Here is a 19,143-nt window from a genome sequence, read left to right as displayed (position 1 = left end):
GATATAAATGAATTTATAGGCTAAAAGTGGCTGGTTTCATTTGCAAGAGCATTGCATAAGCTGTTGTGCAGAGCTGTGCCTGCCTCTGGCACGGGGCAGATCCCTGTTGGACAAACAGTGGGGCCAGGTGGACTTTGAGCCCACTGAGTGCACTCAGGGAAATGGTATTTGTAAAGCAAACACGAGGAACAGGCAGTGGCAGAGCAGGGTGCTGGGGTCAGAACTCCTTGTTCTGTCCCAGTCTGACATAGTTGGGTACTCATTGCCAGCCAGTTTTGAATTCTCTTCAGGAAACACTTATTTTTTTAAATATTTTTTTTTAGTAGGGCGTTTGTGCTTCAGAATCAGCAGTTGTAGGTAATGTTTTGCCCACTTGCTCCTTTCTCCTCTTCCTCACCAGTTACCACTCTGAATTCTTGTTACTTTAATATATAATACATTAATATTGTTTAGGTTGCTGGTGAGGATCAGCACCATCATCCCAATCTGCAGCAGCTCAGATTAAAAATTATCTATTTCTGCCTGGTGCCAGAAATCACAGTTGTGGTTGTGTTCTTCTTTCTGGGGTTTCCATTTTTAAAGTAGGCATTGATAAAACTCTTAAGCATGTTAAATATCAGCAGTTAATGTTTAGAACAACATCCTCCTTTTGTCTTTAGGGCGTTTCAGGGGTCCAGGTATTAGTGTGGCTGTAATTGCTTGTTTGGGAAGGTTTGGATTCAGGTCCAAGTTAACTCCCTGCTCTGCCCTGAGCAGGGACTGCAGGATTTCCCCGCGGAGGGAGCAGGCTGAGGTTATTTGATCACATAAAAACATGGTTCAAAGGAGCCCTTTTTGTGGGCAATTCAGGTATGTTTGTTCTGATGTTGATTTTTTTCGAGAGGCTGGTTAGAACTTCTCCGTTCTCCTCTTGCAACTTGAAAGCAACAACACCTTTTACCTCAGAGGCAGACAAGTCGCCAGGAAATGATGGGGATTCAAAGTAAGAGAAAAGAGATTAAAACCACATGCTGTTCTTTGGTTCAGCATTACATCCTCCAGTTTGAATGGCAGCTGCTCCACTTTTTGAATGTAAGCCAGATTCATTATGCTGTGAAATTATCACTCATTTCTCTAGGTGTGCTCTTTTAACTGCTTAATTAATTTAGATGTGGGCATATATATTCAAATTAAAACACGATTTACTGTAGTAGGGTTGTGTTACGGTTACAGACTTGTTGTTGAACACGTTTTCCTTCTGACTTTCAGCTTCTTAAACAGGAATATTGGAAAAATAGCTGTATGTGGAGTGTAGGTTGACAAAATGGCAGTGTCTGTTTGGATTGAGCCCTACTCTTGCTGTGAACGTCAGAGGGTTTGTGTCAGAGGGTTTGTAGCAGTTTCGTGATGTCTGTTCTCAGAACTCAGTGGGAGGTTGTCCCTCTCCTGAGCAGAGCAGAGGTGTCACAGGATGCTGACAGTGAGACAAGGGCACCCTCTTCTGTATCCCAGGACCAGCAGTGCCTGCAGCATCCAGCTGGAGCCTGGATATGTGCTCCCCAACCTCTTTCCTTTTCTAGACAAGGAGTGAAAACCATTCATTCACTTCTTTTCCTCCCTTGCAAAAGCAGACAAAAAATAACGAGGATTTTTTATTTTCTGTCTTACTGAATAATTCTTTCATCTGGCTGAAGTACCTCGTGATTGTTCCTAGAAAAATACATGTGTGCACACAGAGAGGCACGAGGGAGGGAGAAAGCTGACAAGTCAGATTTGCATGTCCCTCTAACATACTCCTTCTGTGTTTGCAGGGAGAACTAATCACCTTCTATTACTATTGGAAGAAAACCCCTGAAGCAGCAAGTTCTCGAGCCCACCGTAGGCATCGGAGGCAGGCTGTGTTTCGGAGAATTAAAACTCGAACTGCTTCCACTCCAGTCAACACTCCCTCCAGGCCCCCCTCCAGTGAATTCTGTAAGTGGGAGCTAAAAGCAATGCATTTATCTTTGTCTAAATGCAGGCAGCAACAGCCACGTAATGGTGCTGTACCTTCAAGGGAACGGAGCAAGGAAATGGAGTTCAGGCAGTTGCCCTCTCCCGTTCCTGCGCCATTATGCTGGAATGTGGAAGGCGGCTTTGATCACCCAGTGCTTTGTGCAGTTCTTCAACATAAAAGCATCCTGGAAGGATGGAAATATTGCCCTGGTGTTGAATTTCCCTGCTCTTTTCTTGGTGTTGTGTCGTATTTTTATCCAGGCTTGTTACAGTATCGGGAATTGGGAATCACAGAAAGAAGGAAGTCCCTTCCATCCTTCCTGGGTGACCCTCACCTTCTGCAGGATCTCAGAGTGGGTGCTGTGTCCAGCACTGTGTCTCAGGGTATCCTGGGAGAACACTGGCCTTGCCTGGAGCAGAAGTGTCCAAACAAAGAGTAGTTCCCCAAATGAGCTGCATGTGCTGCCTTGCACAGGGTTATGATCAGCAACATCCATATGGAGATAGAAACTTTTATCCTTATATAAAAGGCTTTGTACTAATTACCCTGTGAGCTTTAGAGTCGTTCTGTGGACTAACCCAGCACATTTCTATGTGCCTTGTAAAGAAAGGGGACTGTGTGGAAGGCAGAATGTGGGGGAGGTGGAGGATGTGGTGATCAGGCAGGACAGAATTCTGGAGAGGGTGGTAGTGAGGTGGTAGGAAAGGGCTGTTAGTTTTTCCCTGCTGAATCGATAGGATTTATTACTGATTTCTGTGTGCACAAGAAGTGAGGATCTGTACTCTACAACTCAATCCAAGATAGTCAGCACATCACAGAGCTTGTGGTTGGAAGGACCTGTCCATATGGATCCGAGTGCAGGATGAGAATAAAAATCAATTCAGTCAAAGAAAGCAAGTCCTAGCCTGGGGTCAGTTTTGCAGTCAGGGTTTAAACACCTGCAGGAATTACTGTGGGGATTATGGTGGTGCTGCTATTAGATGGGGCCCTGTGTTAATTTGAAGGGTAACGAGTTGCTGACAAATGCTGATGGCAACTACTGCAGAATCCATAAGCCATAATCCATAAGCTGTAACCTGCATGTACAAAACACCCTCTTGGAACCTTTAGAAAACCAGTGTTCTTGCATCAAGGACTTCTCTTCTAATTAAGGATTAGAACAAAAGAAGCCAGAGGGCTTTCTGCTTGTGACAAATTACAGACCTGTTATGTTGTGAATTTATAGTGGTGGTGCTTGAAAAACGCAGCGCTCTCAGAAAGAAAGGATTTACTCCTGACTTGCTTAGAAGATAAGATACAGTTTTTGTGGTGTCTGCAGATTTTCAGTGGTTCAGATGCTGCTTTTCTGCTCACAGCCTTTTAATCTGCTAATTTGCTGTGTACTGCTTGCCACAAAGGAAAGGGGCCCTCTCCATCTCCTCCTCTTCTTTGAAACGTGGTTTTGAAATGTGAGTTTGCCACGGGTTGAAGCTCTCTGAGGCTTGAGTAAGGATTGGAAAGCTGGTGGTGTCCTTTAGTACCTCTCATCCAAAAGAATCACAGCATGTTTTCCAAACAGGTCCATTATATGTAAGCATTGATTCTTCCACCCACAAACACATCTGCTCCTGGTTAAATACAGCCAGTGTCTAACAGAGCGTGACATTGGTCCTCAGCTGGGCTGGAAGGCTGAAGTCTGGAAACAAAATAAAAAACACAAAAGCCACCACAGTGTCTGCTCATTAAATGTAGCAAAGTAGGTTTTAAGTATAGAATACTAGGTTTTAAATTTGAACACGTTCTAGAGAGAAACCTCTTTTCTCTTGAAAATTGTGTTTTTGGAACAGAGCCTCTCCAGCTCCCCACGAATGACAGCTGAATGACAATTTATCTGGAAATGTACCATGCACTGAATCAGGTTCTGTGAGTTGTGTCACTTGGCACGTTCCTGGAATCCTCCTTTAACCTGGAGGCTGATGAGGTCTGGCCTTGCCTAGTTTGAAAAATCAGAACTAATGGCCGTGCAAGGCAGGGTGGTTGTAGGAAGTCACCAGCTATTTTTATTAATGGTTATTTTAGCCAAGTAAGAGGAAATAGAAAATCCTGCTGAGTGTTTTATTTTCCATTTCCCTCTTTTTCCCCTTGTTCTTCACTTGTTCAGTGGACCTGAGCTCGGCCAGTGAAGATGACTTTGACAGCGAGGACAGCGAACAGGAGCTGAAGGGCTACGCCTGCCGCCACTGCTTCACCACCAGTATGTCCCAGTTCACTGCTGGCTTTCCCTTCTGCTGCCTGTTTTGTGTGGGTTCCTTCAAGCAGGAGCAGTTTGTGTGCTCGTACAGCTGTTCAGAAAAAAAATGTGGGGTTGAATCAGCTAAAATATGCAGCATTCCTTGCCGAGTTAATCAGGCTTTGCCATTGCAAATTAATATTGCAGTGACAAAGGAGAACCCTGGGGTAGACAGTTATACAGGAATAAATCTCCATAATCCACAATCTATGTAATCAATTTGTGATGTAATGAATCAATATTGGGCTGTGACTGTCACACACACGACTTCTTTATGCTGCACCAAATCTCTTCTGCATCAGCCCCGTTCCTGTGGGTGTTGTGAAGGTTGGTTGATATTTGGGCATTTGCACAGCATGGAAATGTGAGCCCCAAAATAGGGAAGGAAATGAGAGGTTCACAGCTCACTGCTCTTGCAGAAACCACAGCTTTGGAGAACAACAGCTGCCTGTTAGCTCCCAGGTAGAGCAGATAAGGCTTCTTTCTTTGCTTTCAAAGCTGTAGTTTCTCAAGCAAACAACTAGTTTGTAAACTGAACACTGAAGATGTGCACTGGAACGGGACAAAGTTCTCCAGAAACTTCTCCAACTTGGTTACCCCTTAGAAAAGCAGCTACTTTTCTAACTGCAGCTTTTTAAATAACCCAGTGTGCTTGTTTTGGGGTCCTGGTGCTTTTGTGTTGCTGAGCTGTTGCTCTCCTTGCCCCAAGCCTCCAAGGACTGGCACCACGGCGGGCGGGAGAACATCCTGCTGTGCACGGACTGTCGGATTCACTTCAAGAAGTACGGGGAGCTGCCACCCATCGAGAAGCCAGTTGACCCTCCACCCTTTATGTTCAAGCCTGTCAAAGAGGAAGATGATGGACTCAGTGGAAAGCATAGCATGAGGACACGGCGGAGTCGAGGCTCGGTAGGTTTAGCCCTCATCCTCAACTCCTTAACTGACCCTTTCTCCGTCGTGCTGGTCCCACAGAATCACACAAAATAATCTGAGTTGGAAGAGACCCACAAGGATCATCAGGTCCAACTCTTCAGAAGTGAATGGCCCATACAGGGGTTGAACCCATGGCCTTGGCATTTTTAGCACCAGCTGAGCTAATCTCCCTTGGACTGGGCCTGCTGCTGCATTTCTCTGTGAGCTTTGCTGAGGTTGAGGTTTTCTTTAGAAAAAGGAGCTGAAATGTCTCTGCAAGCTCAAATCAGTTATTCCCATGTTTGTAATGACTGGCAGTGGACTGGCATCGTAAGGGGGCACTTGACAGTGTGTTAGAGATTCTGTTCTAGTACGTGTCCTCCTTCCAGCTGGATCCTGTCAGAGTTAAGCCCTTGGGAAGAGTTTTAAAAAATTAGATGCTGTTCATGTGGTCTCCTCATATTACTGGAGTTCAGATGTCTTCCCTGCAGAGAGCTCTGTTTTGCCTCTGTGATTGGTGTGCCCTGTCCCTGAGTTGTTACTCAGGGTGGAACGCTGGGAGCCTTCCTGTGAGCACATCACTTGGGAGAGCTCTGACAGCAGCTCTGGCTAATTTGATCTTTGATTTGGATTTGACTGATTGAAAGCAGCAGATAGATTTCTTTTCCTTACCCTCCTCTCCCTGTCTTTGTGATCATGGTGATATGACCATTGATTCTGAATCTCTTGTGAGGCTCCACTCTCGGGGTAATGTTGGCTCATTGCTTTTATGGTAGCCAGTCATCCAGAAAAACTGCCAAACTGGGAGGGGAACAGCATTAATTATTGAAATATTCTTGACTGTGACTCCTTTTTGCATGGCAGAAGCACACAAACTGGGGGTTTAAACCAGGGCTTGACTGCTTGAATGCCAACAGATAAACTATTTTTGGTGGAACATGAGGGTCCTCTCCTGTCTCATTCACTCCTGTGTGTAGGCAGACTTGCAAATGTGCATTGAAACATCTTTCTAACCTTATTTCTGACAGACACTACTAAATTAAATAATCAGCACTTACTGGTTTTGAGTAGACAAATGAAGGATTTGCCTCCTTTGAAGTCCAGATGGGCTTTCAGGAGAAGTTGTAACAGCGCTCCTGGTTTTTGGTTCTCGAGTTCTTGGCACGAGCGCTTCCTGCACGCCCCTGCTGCCAGGCAGAGGAAATTCAAGTGGTTGGGCAGATTCTGACTTGGATACACTTGTCTGTGTTGAACCCCAGATGTCTACACTACGCAGTGGTCGGAAGAAGCAGCCAGCCAGCCCCGATGGTAGAGCCTCCCCCATCAACGAGGACATCAGGTCCAGCGGCCGCAACTCGCCCAGCGCCGCCAGCACCTCCAGCAACGACAGCAAGGCAGACTCGGTGAAAAAATCCACCAAGGTAACCTTTTCCCACGCCTTTTGTGTGTTAGGACAGCACACCTGAGGCCTCTCAGTCAGACACACGAGGTGGCAGGAGGCTGGAGAATCTCCCCGTGACCTAGAAATTCCTGCTTGTGTGGATAAGCAGAGAGTGTCCCGGTGCAGCTGAGCTGCTGCTGAGTTCCTGTGCAGAGAGGGTTGGGTGCTGATCAGACCATTCAGATATCCCCACATAACCTTTCTGCTCTCACGAGAAATTAATCCTCCCGTTTCAGATGCAAATGCAGGCATTAAGCTCAGGGAAGCAATACAGCTCAGAAATGCTGTATTTGAGACAAGTAGACAGTTTGGGTTTTTTAAGGATTTTTTTTTTAAGCAGTACTTAGTCTTTGTTTACAAAAGAATTTGAATGTGTGGTAATTGAGGCTACTTCTGTTACTGTTTTTCTGGAGGTGTATTTGTTTGATTTTTCAGAGCAAAGCTGACAGTTGAATCTATTTCAATGAATAAGTGTCTTTTCCAAGGAAGTTCTAAAGAAACAAAGCCACATGAAGCAGCAAGGCTTGCCATTAAGCAAAAAAGTAGCAAGTTTTAAAATAAATATTTAAAAAAAAAAAAAGTCAAAACTGGAGTATGGAGCAAGTTTTCACATTATAAAACTGGAAACCTGGCAGAATTTGAAGTTAGTTAGGTTGGGTAATTATGTGATGCATAAAGCTGTCCCAGGCCACTAAAGAAGGTAGTAGTCTTATAATAGCTATAGCCCTGTATTTGAGGGGATCTAAAAATATTCCTCTCAAAATATCAGGAGTAAAGCAGGACTTTAATGAGGCTTATCTTGTGCCTGTCTCCTGCAGAAATTCTTATTCCATCCTCTGTTAACAGCTGGTGTTGGTCTCTGTTAGAAGAGTAACCTGGGCCAGTTGATCTGCTATGAGTTCCTGGTGGACTTGCTCCTGCACAGCTCTGTTTAAAATACCCCTTGATAAGAGGAATGCTTTATTCACTCGTTTTTTCTGTTAACTTGGTGCCTGTTGGGTTGTTGTTGAATGCTGGCTGTCTCATTTTCTGAGTTCTCCTGCTCCATAGGAACCCTTCTCCTTTATTTGTGTTAAATATGGTATCACAGGCATACACTCAATTTACTTTTGCATTTACACCACTGGTAACTGCTGTGTTCTGCTTCCCTTGTGGCAGAAGATAAAAGAAGAGGTGTCTTCTCCTCTCAAGAACTCCAAGAGGCAGCGGGAAAAGGCAGCGTCAGACACAGAGGAACCTGACAGGTCCAATGCCAAAAAATCCAAAACTCAAGTGAGTCCCACAGAGGAATATTTCCTCTTAGGAGAATGGTTTGGGAGGGGTGGGGGTTGCAAACCTGGTAACAAACCAAAAACATGAAATCAATTTAAGCCACAGCAAATTGTAACTTAATCTGGGGCTGGAAAGGAACCAATGTTGTAATGTGTTCCTTCTGTTGAAAACAGTGGAATGATACGGGGTAAGTCCAGAAGTTGTTTTTTGCTTTAATATCAATATCAACCATACAGGAGTACACTTGGACTATTTTCCACCCTCTCTGCCCCTGTTTTTTTAATTTAAATTTGTTTTTTCCTGTTCTGTGGAAAGTTAGAAGACTACCACTGGAGTTCTCTTAATCCAGTGGTATCAAAGCTCAGTTGAAATACTTTCAGGATGTGTCTGTGTGTCTGCCCAGGTTCACTCTGTACATAGGATTTGGGGCTTTTGAACTTGAGCTTTCCATATTTCCATAGAGAATCCCAGAATGGCTGAGGTTTGAAGGGATCTGGAGGCCATCTGGGCCACCTCCTCTGTTCCAGCAGGGCCACCTAGAGCTGACTGCCCAGGATATATATCCAGCTGGCTTTTGAATGTCTCCAAAGATGGAGAATTCACAGCCTCACAGGACAAATCTTTTCCACTGCTGGTCACCCTCACAGTGAAAAAGTGTTTCACTGTGTTCAGGGAGAACCTGCTGCATTTCAGGGCACTACTAAAAGGAGCCTGGCTCCGTTGTCTTGGCACCCTCCCCTTGGATATTCACACTGCCTGTGCTGGGAGGTTCAAAGGGTTCCTGCACTTGTGTGACAGGTCCCATCCTGTGGCACGCTGGGGATGCCCTCGGTGCAGTGGTGACTGTTCCCCTCTCCCTGCAGGAGATCAGCAGGCCCAACTCCCCCTCGGAGGGTGAGGGCGAGGGCGAGAGCTCCGACAGCCGCAGCGTCAACGACGAGGGGAGCAGCGACCCCAAGGACATCGACCAGGACAACCGGAGCACCTCTCCCAGCATCCCCAGCCCTCAGGACAATGAGAGCGACTCGGATTCCTCCGCCCAGCAGCAAGTGCTGCAGGCACAGCCCCAGGTGCTGCAGGCACAGAGCAGCTCTGGCCAGGCTCCTCCACCCACACCTCCCGTACCGGCCCAGTTACCGGCGTCGCTGCCCGCAGTGTCCAGCGCTGCCTCGGCCCCACCGCAGGTGTCCCCGCCAGCATCTCAGCCCTCCAGCCAGCCCCAGGCCCCTGCCCCACCTCCTCCTCACTCCCACATCCAGCAGGCCCCTGCTCTGCACCCGCAGAGGCTCCCGTCCCCCCACCCTCCGCTGCAGCCCCTGAGCGTGTCGCAGAGCCAGCCCAGCCCTGCCTCCTCACAGCCCCACACGCAGCCCCCCCTCCACAGCCAGGCCCAGCCTGCCCCTCACAGCCTGCAGGCACAGCCCCTCCTGCCCCATCCCGTACCTTCCCAGCCGTTTTCCCTGCCTGCTCAGTCATCTCAGTCTCAGGTTCCCCTCCAGACACAAGCCCCCTCTCATTCCCACTCGGCTCTGCAGGTGGCACAGCCTGTCCTGCCCACGGCCACCTCGCTGCAGCAGGCGCAGCCCCCGCGGGAGCAGCCCCTGCCCCCCGCCCCCATGGCCATGCCTCACATCAAACCTCCCCCTACCACCCCCATCCCTCAGCTCCCCACTGCTCCATCCCACAAGCACCCTCCTCACCTCTCTGGCCCGTCTCCGTTCTCCATGAACTCCAACTTGCCTCCGCCACCCGCTTTAAAACCTCTGAGCTCCCTCTCGACTCACCACCCTCCGTCTGCACACCCTCCCCCTCTGCAGCTGATGCCTCAAAGCCAACCACTGCAGTCCTCGCAAGCCCAGCCTCCCGTTCTGACCCAGAGTCAGAGCCTTCCCCCTCCTGCTAGTCACCCCCCCTCTGGACTCCATCAGGTATCCTCCCAGCCCCCCTTTTCTCAGCATCCCTTTGTCCCAGGGGGCCCACCTTCCATCACCCCTCCTTCGTGCCCCTCCACCTCCACGCCACCCACCATGCCCGGCATCCCGCTCCAGACTTCCATCTCCACGTCAGCAGCCTCTAGTGGGACGGTGCCCGTGGTGACAGCCTGCACGCTGCCACCCATCCAGATCAAAGAGGAGGTCCCAGATGAAGCTGAGGAACCAGAAAGCCCTCCCCCTCCACCCAGGAGTCCATCACCAGAGCCCACTGTGGTGGATATCCCAAGTCACGCCAGTCAGTCAGCCAGGTATGGAAGTTTCACCAGTTAAGCACTGATTGTACTCTGGTTTTACACTCCATTGTCTGTGGAGTAACATGGTTCAATTAATTTTCTCCTGGCTCTCAAGGAAGCTGCTAGTGCTTTTTATAAGTGTAAAGTGACAGTTTTCTTTATTTTTGACGTACAGCTCTCAAATCCCAGACTCCTGCATCTTTCCCAGGGATAAGCTCTTCTCTCGTGCTTCTTTCAGGTTCTATAAGCACCTGGACCGTGGCTACAATTCATGCTCAAGAGCAGACCTGTACTTCATGCCTCTGGCAGGATCAAAACTGGCCAAGAAGAGAGAAGAGGCCATTGAAAAGGCCAAAAGGGAAGCGGAGCAGAAAGCCAGAGAGGAGAGGGAAAGAGAGAAAGAGAAGGAGAAGGAAAGAGAGAGGGAGCGGGAACGGGAAAGAGAGGCGGAAAGAGCTGCGGTAGGTTCAGGGTGGCTCAGAGCGGTGGGAGGGAGTTGGTGGTTGGGTCTGACCTGGGTGGTCACTGCAGAAAGCAGATCCCAGGAGCACTTTAATGCCTGTGCACTTGGGTGTTCCTGAATATGGAGCTGTGTGTATCCAGCCCACTCTGGGACTGTCTTCTCCTTAAAGGAACTGGAGAGCTTCTGCTCCTGCTCTGTGTCTGGTGTGAGGGAAGCCGGAGCAGCTGGGGAGAAGGAAGCCAAGTGTTGACATTTACTTGCAGTAGGAAAACACTGTGCAGATACAATAAATGTCTTTGTGTCCCTTGCACTAGTGTGCAGGCACATGAGAGTTGTCTGCTGGGAAAAAAGGCATCTGAAGGCTTCTTAAAGTTGAAGTGAACTTAATTAACTTTCTTTATGAGGAGATCCGAACTCCAGTGTTGGTATAGAGAGCCAAAGTCTGAACTTGGCTGCTTGAGGCAAAGATGGGAGGTGTGCACCTGCAGTGTTCTGAGCCGAGTGTGTTGGACTAAACTTCTCTCCCCCCGTTCTGTGCAGCAGAAGGTATCCAGCTCCTCCCACGAGGGCCGTCTTGGCGAGTCCCAGCTCAGCGGGCCAGCACACATGAGACCTTCATTTGAACCTCCCCCGACCACCATCGCTGCTGTTCCCCCCTACATCGGGCCGGACACGCCCGCGTTACGGACACTGAGCGAGTACGCGCGGCCTCACGTCATGTCACCCACAAACCGCAACCACCCCTTCTTCGTGCCCCTCAACCCCACGGATCCGCTCCTGGCCTACCACATGCCCGGCCTCTACAACGTGGATCCCACCATTCGGGAGCGGGAGCTGCGGGAGCGGGAGATCCGGGAGCGGGAAATCCGGGAGCGGGAGTTGAGAGAGAGGATGAAGCCCGGCTTCGAGGTGAAGCCCCCGGAGCTGGACGCGCTGCACCCGGCCACCAACCCCATGGAGCATTTCGCCAGGCACGGCGCACTGACTATTCCACCCACGGCAGGACCTCACCCCTTCGCTTCCTTCCACCCGGGTTTGAACCCCCTGGAAAGGGAGAGACTGGCGCTGGCAGGGCCCCAGCTGCGGCCGGAGATGAGCTACCCCGACAGGCTGGCGGCCGAGCGCATCCACGCCGAGCGCATGGCATCGCTCACCAACGACCCCCTGGCACGGCTCCAGATGTTCAACGTCACGCCCCACCACCACCAGCACTCACACATACACTCGCATCTACACCTACACCAGCAGGATCCCTTGCACCAAGGTGAGCCCAGGGAACTGGGCCCTTCCCCAGGGAACCCCTCCCGTGAGCTGTTAGCGTCAGTCTGCCCCAGGCTGGGACCCCGGGGTTCAAGTGGTAAAATCCCTGTTTTCACAGAACCACAGAATCTACGAGGTTGGAAAAGACCTCTGAGTTCATCCAGTCCAACCTCTGACCCAGCACCACCTTGCTCACTAGACCATGGCACTCAGTGCCACATCCAGTCTCTCCTTAAACACCTCCAGGGATGGTGACTCCACCACCTCCCTGGGCAGCCCATTCCAGTGTCTGATCACTCTCTCTGTAAAGAATTTCATCCTAATGTCTAACCTAAACCTCCCCTGGCGCAGCTTTAGACTGTCCATGGTGTGATTCTGTATAGTGTAAGGTGGTAATAACTGAAATGCAGGTAGTTTCTGTGAGAGTGAACCAGTAACAGTGAAACAGGATGGTAACACCACAGTGATGCTCACTTAGACTCCACACTGTCACTGGGAAAGGTTTGCTGGTTTGTGGTTTGGTTTTTTATTAAATACAGGCATCCTAGGGCAGCACCTTACAGTGGTGTCTGGTGTACAGGGGAAGGGAATTCCCTAGGAGAGGTGTCACAGAACTGGTGACAGTGCTGCTGCTCGTGGCTGTTACCTTAGGAGATATAACTGGACACGGTGTTTCCATATAGGAACTGAAAAAACAAATTGGAGAAAAACTTCATCTCTTTAGCCACTGAACATGCTAACCATCTGGCTTTAGTTGAACTGAAATCCTCTGTCACAATTCTCACGAGAATCATGTAAAATTGTGCACTGGCATCTTTTTATTTAGGGTGTATTCTTACATCTGGAAACTTTTTTCCAGAAATGTTTAATAGCCTCAAAAATAAATCGATGCCTTGCTCATTTCTAAAGCAGCTCCTCTAGAGGTCTGGAGTCCTGAAGATGAGGCACTAAGCAGAAGTTTCCAGATTTTTTAGGTGGCAGACTGGAGAGAACATGACAAGCCAGGCACCAGGTGCAGTCACTTCCAAGAAAGGGGAAAAAAAAAATCCAAGTACCTAAAGTGCAGGTTCTGGTGCATCTGGTCACCAGTGCAGTGTTTGTGCAAGCAAATGTAGCAGACTTTGCTTTGCAGCACCATGCATCAGATGTGCTGGGAGAGCTGCTTTGGGGGGTTTGGAGGGAATTTGAGTGCTGCTGCAGAATGCAGATGGTACAGCAAGGAGATCAGCAGGGTGTTGTGAGATTGTTAAGGGCTGGGGGGTTACAGGTAGGAAGTGATAGTGCTGAGTGTCAGCACTTCTGAAGCTGTTGTTTGAGGCCGTGGCCTGAGAGTGATGCAGAAATCACAGGCTGGCTCAGTTGGAGGCAGGTTTGCCTGCCCCAGATAGCAGAAGGAATTTGCCATAGGTCATGTGTGTACCTGTTGTCAGGTCAGTCAGTCACTCAGCACCTCTGTGCAGGTAAGTCTGATAGTCCCCAGCTGGAGAAAAATATGGTTTGTACGTTCTGCCTCTCAGTGCAGTGAGAGACTGGTACAGACAGAGCCAAGTCAGTCCATTGCCAGATCTCTCCTGAGTGTATTTGAAAAGTAATTTGGCTTTAATATTGGATGGCAGGTTCAATACAGTGAGGGGCTCCTAAAATACAGTTGTGTGTCTCTAAGTAGTTCTTTGCTCCAGGGTAGTGGTCAATGCCATTATAATCCACGTGTCTCCTTAGATTGGAGATGAATAGAGGGCAAAATGACCCCAAATTTCTGCTCTGGACCAGGTGCCAGCCGAGGGAGAATTGTGTTAGCTGTGTTATTCCTTTCCCTTGCAGTCCCTCTGCAATCCCAAGGCAGTTGACTGATGCTTTCTTTCCTTCTTTCCAAGGCTCAGCAGGACCTGTTCACCCGCTGGTGGATCCTTTAGCAGCTGGACCCCATTTGGCACGTTTTCCCTACCCACCTGGGACCATCCCCAACCCATTGCTAGGGCAACCACCTCACGAGCATGAAATGCTCCGACATCCAGTCTTTGGTGAGAGCATTTTATGGTCCTTTACAAAACTTGCCTTTGGTGTGAGATGTCGTGTTTTCCTGGCGGGGGGAGTTGAGCTGCAACAGGGTCAGTTGGTCGGTTCTGTTGGTTTTAGGGACAGCTCTGCACACCTTGTAGCAAACAAGTGTCTATAAAAGGGCCCTGTCTCTCTTAGGTACTCCTTACCCACGGGATCTGCCTGGTGCCATTCCACCTCCCATGTCAGCAGCCCACCAGCTGCAGGCCATGCACGCCCAGTCCGCAGAGCTGCAAAGACTGGCAATGGAGCAGCAGTGGTTGCACGGGCATCCTCACATGCATGGTGGGCATCTACCAAGTCAGGAAGATTATTACAGGTGAGAGACGATCCCACGTTGTGGAAACGTGGGAGATCCCTTTGTATTTCTTTACATTTCATCTTCTTTCCTTCTGAATTTCTGCCTTTCTGGCTGAGAGCTGAGTCACTGTCCTGGTGCAGTTACAGGTGAAGCTTTGCTAAGACCTGATTTGGGCAGATTGGAAGCAGGGTCCAAATTACTGGAACAGGATTAGACTAGCTGAGTCTTACATTGCAGGATTCCCTCTGATTGGGGTTTTTAGTGTGATGCTGTGATGGCTGTTTCCACATCTCTTTCTCTTCCTTGAGAGCAGTGGAGGGTGGGCAAAGCCTCGTGAAGAGGGGGGGGATTCAATCAATCCTGAGAAATGACTGAGGGCACTAAGAAGTTGAAGTGTGTGAATGATACAGGTCCTGCATTGCCTGGATCAGTCCTGGGAGTTGTTTCTCCCCTGAATGCTCTGCAATGTTGATGGTGGAGTGGTTCTGGGTGACACCACCTTAGTTCCTGTTTGGCAGTGACCACTGACAGCAGCAGCTGAGGAGAAAAAGCCACCAGCACCTCACAGGGATCATTCCATGTGTGTGTGGGTAGCCAGGATATCCGGGAAGCAGCACAGCATATTCAACTCCTGCCCTGCACTGCTTTACTCAGATGTTTCCCTCCTTGCTGCTGCTGTCCAGAACTGCCTGCTGGCCTGGTGCCACAGGGACAGCCAGTCTGCCACAGCTGGGACTGCAGATAAGGCTGGAGTTGATGAGCTGGCACTGGTGCTGGTGCTCACATGGCAGGGGCACTTTGGGGAGCAGAAGGTCATCACTCCCCCCTGCACACACAGAGTTATCAGTGCTGGGACAGCACACTCAGTTTTGGGCTCCGAGCTCAAAACCTGCAACCTCTGTTCCCTTCAGGTTGACAGGGAGGCAGAGCTGGCCCTCAAGTGTCTGACACCCCCTTCTCTGTGTTAAATCGAGTTTTTCTTTCTCTTGCAGTCGACTGAAGAAAGAAGGCGACAAACAGTTGTAATAAATTATTTATTTGTAACGCTGGCTGTGGAAACCCCAGTCCTTGGGAAGGAGTGGAACATTTTTACATACGAGAAGAGCTACAAAAGGAAAAGAATATCTTATAAAGATTTCTTTATATATTTAAAACAGAAGCAACCACCCAACAAGTAGAGACTTATCAGCATAGTGTTCATTTGTAGAGAAGATTTCTCAAGACTGGTGTGGGTCTCCCTGCATGACAACGTATTCAGAAGCCTATTGGAAATACAGGACTGTGTGGAATATTCAGAGAACTTCCTGCAATCTTGGTTTTTTTTTCTTTTTTTTCCCTTTTTTCTTTTCTTACTAGTTTGTTTTCAGTAGGTGCTAGAATCAGGTTCACAACACAAGTCACTGTGCGTGAAGGGACACTCAATGCATCTATAGCTATTTAAAAAAAAACAAGGATTGCAAGTAGGTGACATAACAAGCTCTGAATTCAAGTGCTATAATAATAAAAATCTACTTTTATTTTAATACATTGTAGGAAATCTTCATAATTTTAAAGAGAGCTCAGTTCTGCAGCATGGCTTTTTAAGTCTGTAAATATTAACTTTTTTTGGGTAGAGGGGAGAAACAAAACAAAACAAAACTCCAGAAACGTTTATCTTGATTTTCAGTAACATCACAAATTGTGAATTCCTACCTGGTATTGACAGAATACAGAGTTGATTTTTTAATAAAATATATATATATAATTATCCCTTTAATTAAAGGGAGTGATGGGTATCAATAATTTCAAATGGGTAAAAGCTTGAAATTTGGTTTGATATCAACAATAAGCATTAAAGGGATTTGCAGGGATAATGTTGCAAATGACTGTTTCTGTTCTTGGTTTTTTTCGGTTGGTTTGGTTGTTTGGGGGTTTTTTTGTTCGTGTTCCATCTCTCTGTTCTGCAGATGATTTCTGTTGAGTTGGGTTTCTCAGCAGCACAGATGTCCCTTGGAACCAGCCTGACCCTTTGGATCCCTCCTTCGGCGCTTTCATTTTCAGTGTGGCCACAAAGCACTTCTTCCCTGTGACCTTTTGAAACTTAAAACCTGAGGACATTGGGTTTAGACTTTAGGCAAAAAGTTCAAAGAAATAATCTGTTCTAAAGGTCTCTTTTTGAAAATGTTCCGTGGCTCAGAGCAGTAGAGCCAGAATTTTTTGTCTGCATGTGCATATTTTGGAGGATGTGCTCTTTCTGGCCTCCTGTTTGAGAAGTTCTCAAGAAAAGTGGACTAAGGCAACTCGGTGTCCTTAAAAGTTGTTTTGCAAACACCAGTCTGGTTTTTTCTCTTTGACTGTTTGAGTTTTGGTTTTATAAGCAAAAGCTCTTTAACTGCCACCAGTGTTCTGCATCTCAGGAACTTTTATTGCTTTGGGATTAACCTGATTATGGACAGTAACATTCACTGGCTCCCAGCTGATCCATGTAGGATAACTCCTGTTGGCTACTGAGGGTGGTGAGAGGAGAGGAACACACAGAAGGCCAGTGAGCATTATTCTGGAGACAGCTCTGCTTACTGGGCAGTTTTTAAACATTTTTTCCCTGTTTTGCCACTTTTTTCTTTGCCAGAGCAGAGGGTGACGTGACCAATGGACATCTGAACGTGCTGGTCATTTTTTTTTCTGCTGGTGCACAACTTCCCCCCATTCTCTCTCTCAGCTCATGAGTGCTCTCTCTCTGCTGTTGTAGCCTGTTCAGTGTGATGGTTGTGTCCTAGGACTGTTCTGAGCCACCTGTGATAAACTTGTAGTTAATCAGTTGTTCTGATGGAAGGTGTGGCAGGCACAGTGCTCACCCACCTCCTGCACCTCAAACCTGCCCGAAGGTTGGTGTTGGACAGTCAGTGACAGCAATTTAAATTAAATTTATGCGCCTCTTCCGGGCTCACTTAAGGCAAGAGTGAGGAGAGAGAGAGGAGGACTATTTCAGCTAATGCTGATCTCCTTTTTCTGCCCTCCATTCCAGATTTCTCAGTGCTAAAGAACTGCAGTAACACTTACCCAGTTGCAGCTGCTCTGTTTGAACTCTGTGTGGAGGTTTGAGGAGGAGCAGCTGGTGTTCCTGAGACTGGCAAACCCTGAGGTCAGTGTGGAATCAAGGAAAGTGAAGTGTTCAGTTGATGTGGGCAGTGATCAGGTGAAATGTTTTCCTTCTGAGCACAGTTTTTTACTTTTGCTCAGAGCTGAGTACCCAGGAAGAGGGGTCTGCTCAGCAGAGGGTGCCTCAGTTTGCTTTACAGGGCTGATGAGGCACATTTCAGTTCAATCTCTGCCCTCATTTTTTTTATACCATGTGGAATTTGGGGGAGTTCAGCCACTTCAGCCATTTCTTCTGACCCTTCTCTTTGCTGATTTTTAGCCATAGTTCTAAGAAAAACCTAATTGCCTCCAGTGGTCCTCTCTCTGTATTCCTTACTTTTTCAGCTGAAGTTGGCAGTCTGTTCAAATTTATTGGGTTTTTTTCCACAGAAAAGCATTCTAATAATTTAAGGGAGTTCTTTTATTCACATCATTCAGCAAATAAGCACTGAAATTCTTCCATTTCAGCCCAGTGATTAACTACAACTTCACATGCAGTGGCTTTTGAAGCCATCTCGGTGTTCGATGCCCTGTTAAAAAACAACCCAGACCTTTTTGGTTTTCTTTTAAGAAATCTCTCTCTTTCCTTTTTTTTTTTTAATTTTCCTCTGTTCTGAAAGTTTTATTTTTCAGACTTTGCTTTAGTGTTTTTGAAACGTCTCTCTCTTGTTCTATGTCGTCATGGTTGAGCTTGTTTCACTGCACCGTTAAAGCAGAGTGTACATTCTGACTGCTACATTTATATATATCTTGAAGCTTAATGTATATATGAGTAGTTTGCCATGGGATAACACAGTGTAAACAGAGTAGAAACCCAGAAATCGTGACTTCTGTGTTCTCTCCATTTGAGTATTTTGTAATTTTTTTGAAATATTTGTGGACATAAATAAAACCAAGCTACACTACAGCAGCCAGGTTTTGCCTGCAAGCGAAATGTGTCTGTTGATTGTTGTTAGTTGGGGGGGGAAAGAGTTGCTTTCATCTGGGATAATGTGGGATGCTGGCATGTGTGGTTCAAACCTGTCTCTTTTTTTTGGCTTTATTTTTTCCTTCTTTGAGATCATTTTGGTTTAAATGTACAGCACACAAACCCCACCATCGTGTCCAGTTCCAGCTCTGCATCCCCGAGGCACGTTGCTGCTCTAGGGTCACACTGCTCAATTTTGGCATGTTTTTTCCAGAAGTTAAGCAGTCAGATGGATAAGAATGGATGTGTAAGGATGTGATTTCATGGATTTTCAGTGTACAGTGGCTGAGCACAAACCAGTAGCTAAAATGAAGTATAAAGTGTGCAGAAGCTCTCACTGCGTCAGCCAGAGAACAGTGGGAAGATGAGAACTTCTAATCCAGAGAGGACAATTCCCTAATTTCAGTGGAGTAGGAAAGAGTGTCATCTCTTAAATCTGCCTGTGAAGTTAAGGTGTTCAGAAAACCTGCAAGGGAGAATGAGGCCTGATGACTTATGAAGTGTAAGCTTGAAATTCAATATAATACACTAAATACACCCCAGTAGAGGAGGGTTTGTGCACATTTTTTCCAAAGAGATGTTATTTTGTGCCATGCACACAACTGATGTAGAGCTGGCAAGAACCACATTCCATAGAGGTAATTGTAGGGAGGGAGATGCACAAGAACTCTCTTCGTTGTCTTCTGAAAAGCTAAAATTTGCCTTCCAATGGCTTCAAGTGACATGTTTCTGTCCGTTGTAGTGGCTCCCTGTCCTGCACCCAGCAGGGATTACACAGTGTGTGTGTGTGAGCTGGCTGGTGAGGGTTCCTTATTTAGTTTGTGATAACTGGCATCCCCAAAACTCAGGGAAGTGTTGGGATGCCATGGAGAGCCGTGGTG

The 19,143-nt window shown here is 47.5% G+C and overlaps 1 protein-coding gene across 5 annotated transcripts in view; it reads left to right on the top strand.

Moving 5' to 3' along the window:
• LOC113977024 (arginine-glutamic acid dipeptide repeats protein-like) overlaps nucleotides 1-18,229 on the top strand; it is a 68,850-nt gene extending 50,621 nt beyond the window's left edge. For 2 of the 5 annotated variants that reach the window (XM_027702795.1, XM_027702792.1), the window contains exons 3-13: nucleotides 1,791-1,953; nucleotides 4,116-4,208; nucleotides 4,954-5,153; nucleotides 6,416-6,577; nucleotides 7,756-7,869; nucleotides 8,733-10,111; nucleotides 10,335-10,557; nucleotides 11,103-11,823; nucleotides 13,694-13,840; nucleotides 14,016-14,196; nucleotides 15,171-18,229. In XM_027702795.1, the coding sequence (XP_027558596.1) occupies nucleotides 5,076-5,153; nucleotides 6,416-6,577; nucleotides 7,756-7,869; nucleotides 8,733-10,111; nucleotides 10,335-10,557; nucleotides 11,103-11,823; nucleotides 13,694-13,840; nucleotides 14,016-14,196; nucleotides 15,171-15,204 (3,039 nt within the window). In that variant the 5' untranslated portion in view covers nucleotides 1,791-1,953; nucleotides 4,116-4,208; nucleotides 4,954-5,075 and the 3' untranslated portion in view covers nucleotides 15,205-18,229. Of the gene's footprint in view, nucleotides 1-1,790; nucleotides 1,954-4,115; nucleotides 4,209-4,953; nucleotides 5,154-6,415; nucleotides 6,578-7,755; nucleotides 7,870-8,732; nucleotides 10,112-10,334; nucleotides 10,558-11,099; nucleotides 11,824-13,693; nucleotides 13,841-14,015; nucleotides 14,197-15,170 lie in introns of all 5 variants that reach the window. The other 3 variants (XM_027702794.1, XM_027702791.1, XM_027702793.1) reach the window with 2 other exon arrangements.
• Nucleotides 18,230-19,143: the final 914 nt, after the last annotated feature.

Source organism: Neopelma chrysocephalum, unplaced genomic scaffold (genome assembly GCF_003984885.1).
Source record: "Neopelma chrysocephalum unplaced genomic scaffold, ASM398488v2 Primary Assembly neopelma1_196, whole genome shotgun sequence".
Taxonomy (NCBI): Eukaryota; Metazoa; Chordata; class Aves; order Passeriformes; family Pipridae; genus Neopelma; species Neopelma chrysocephalum.
The sequence above is the reverse complement of the archived record's forward strand: the minus strand, read 5'-3'. Positions and strand labels throughout refer to the sequence as shown.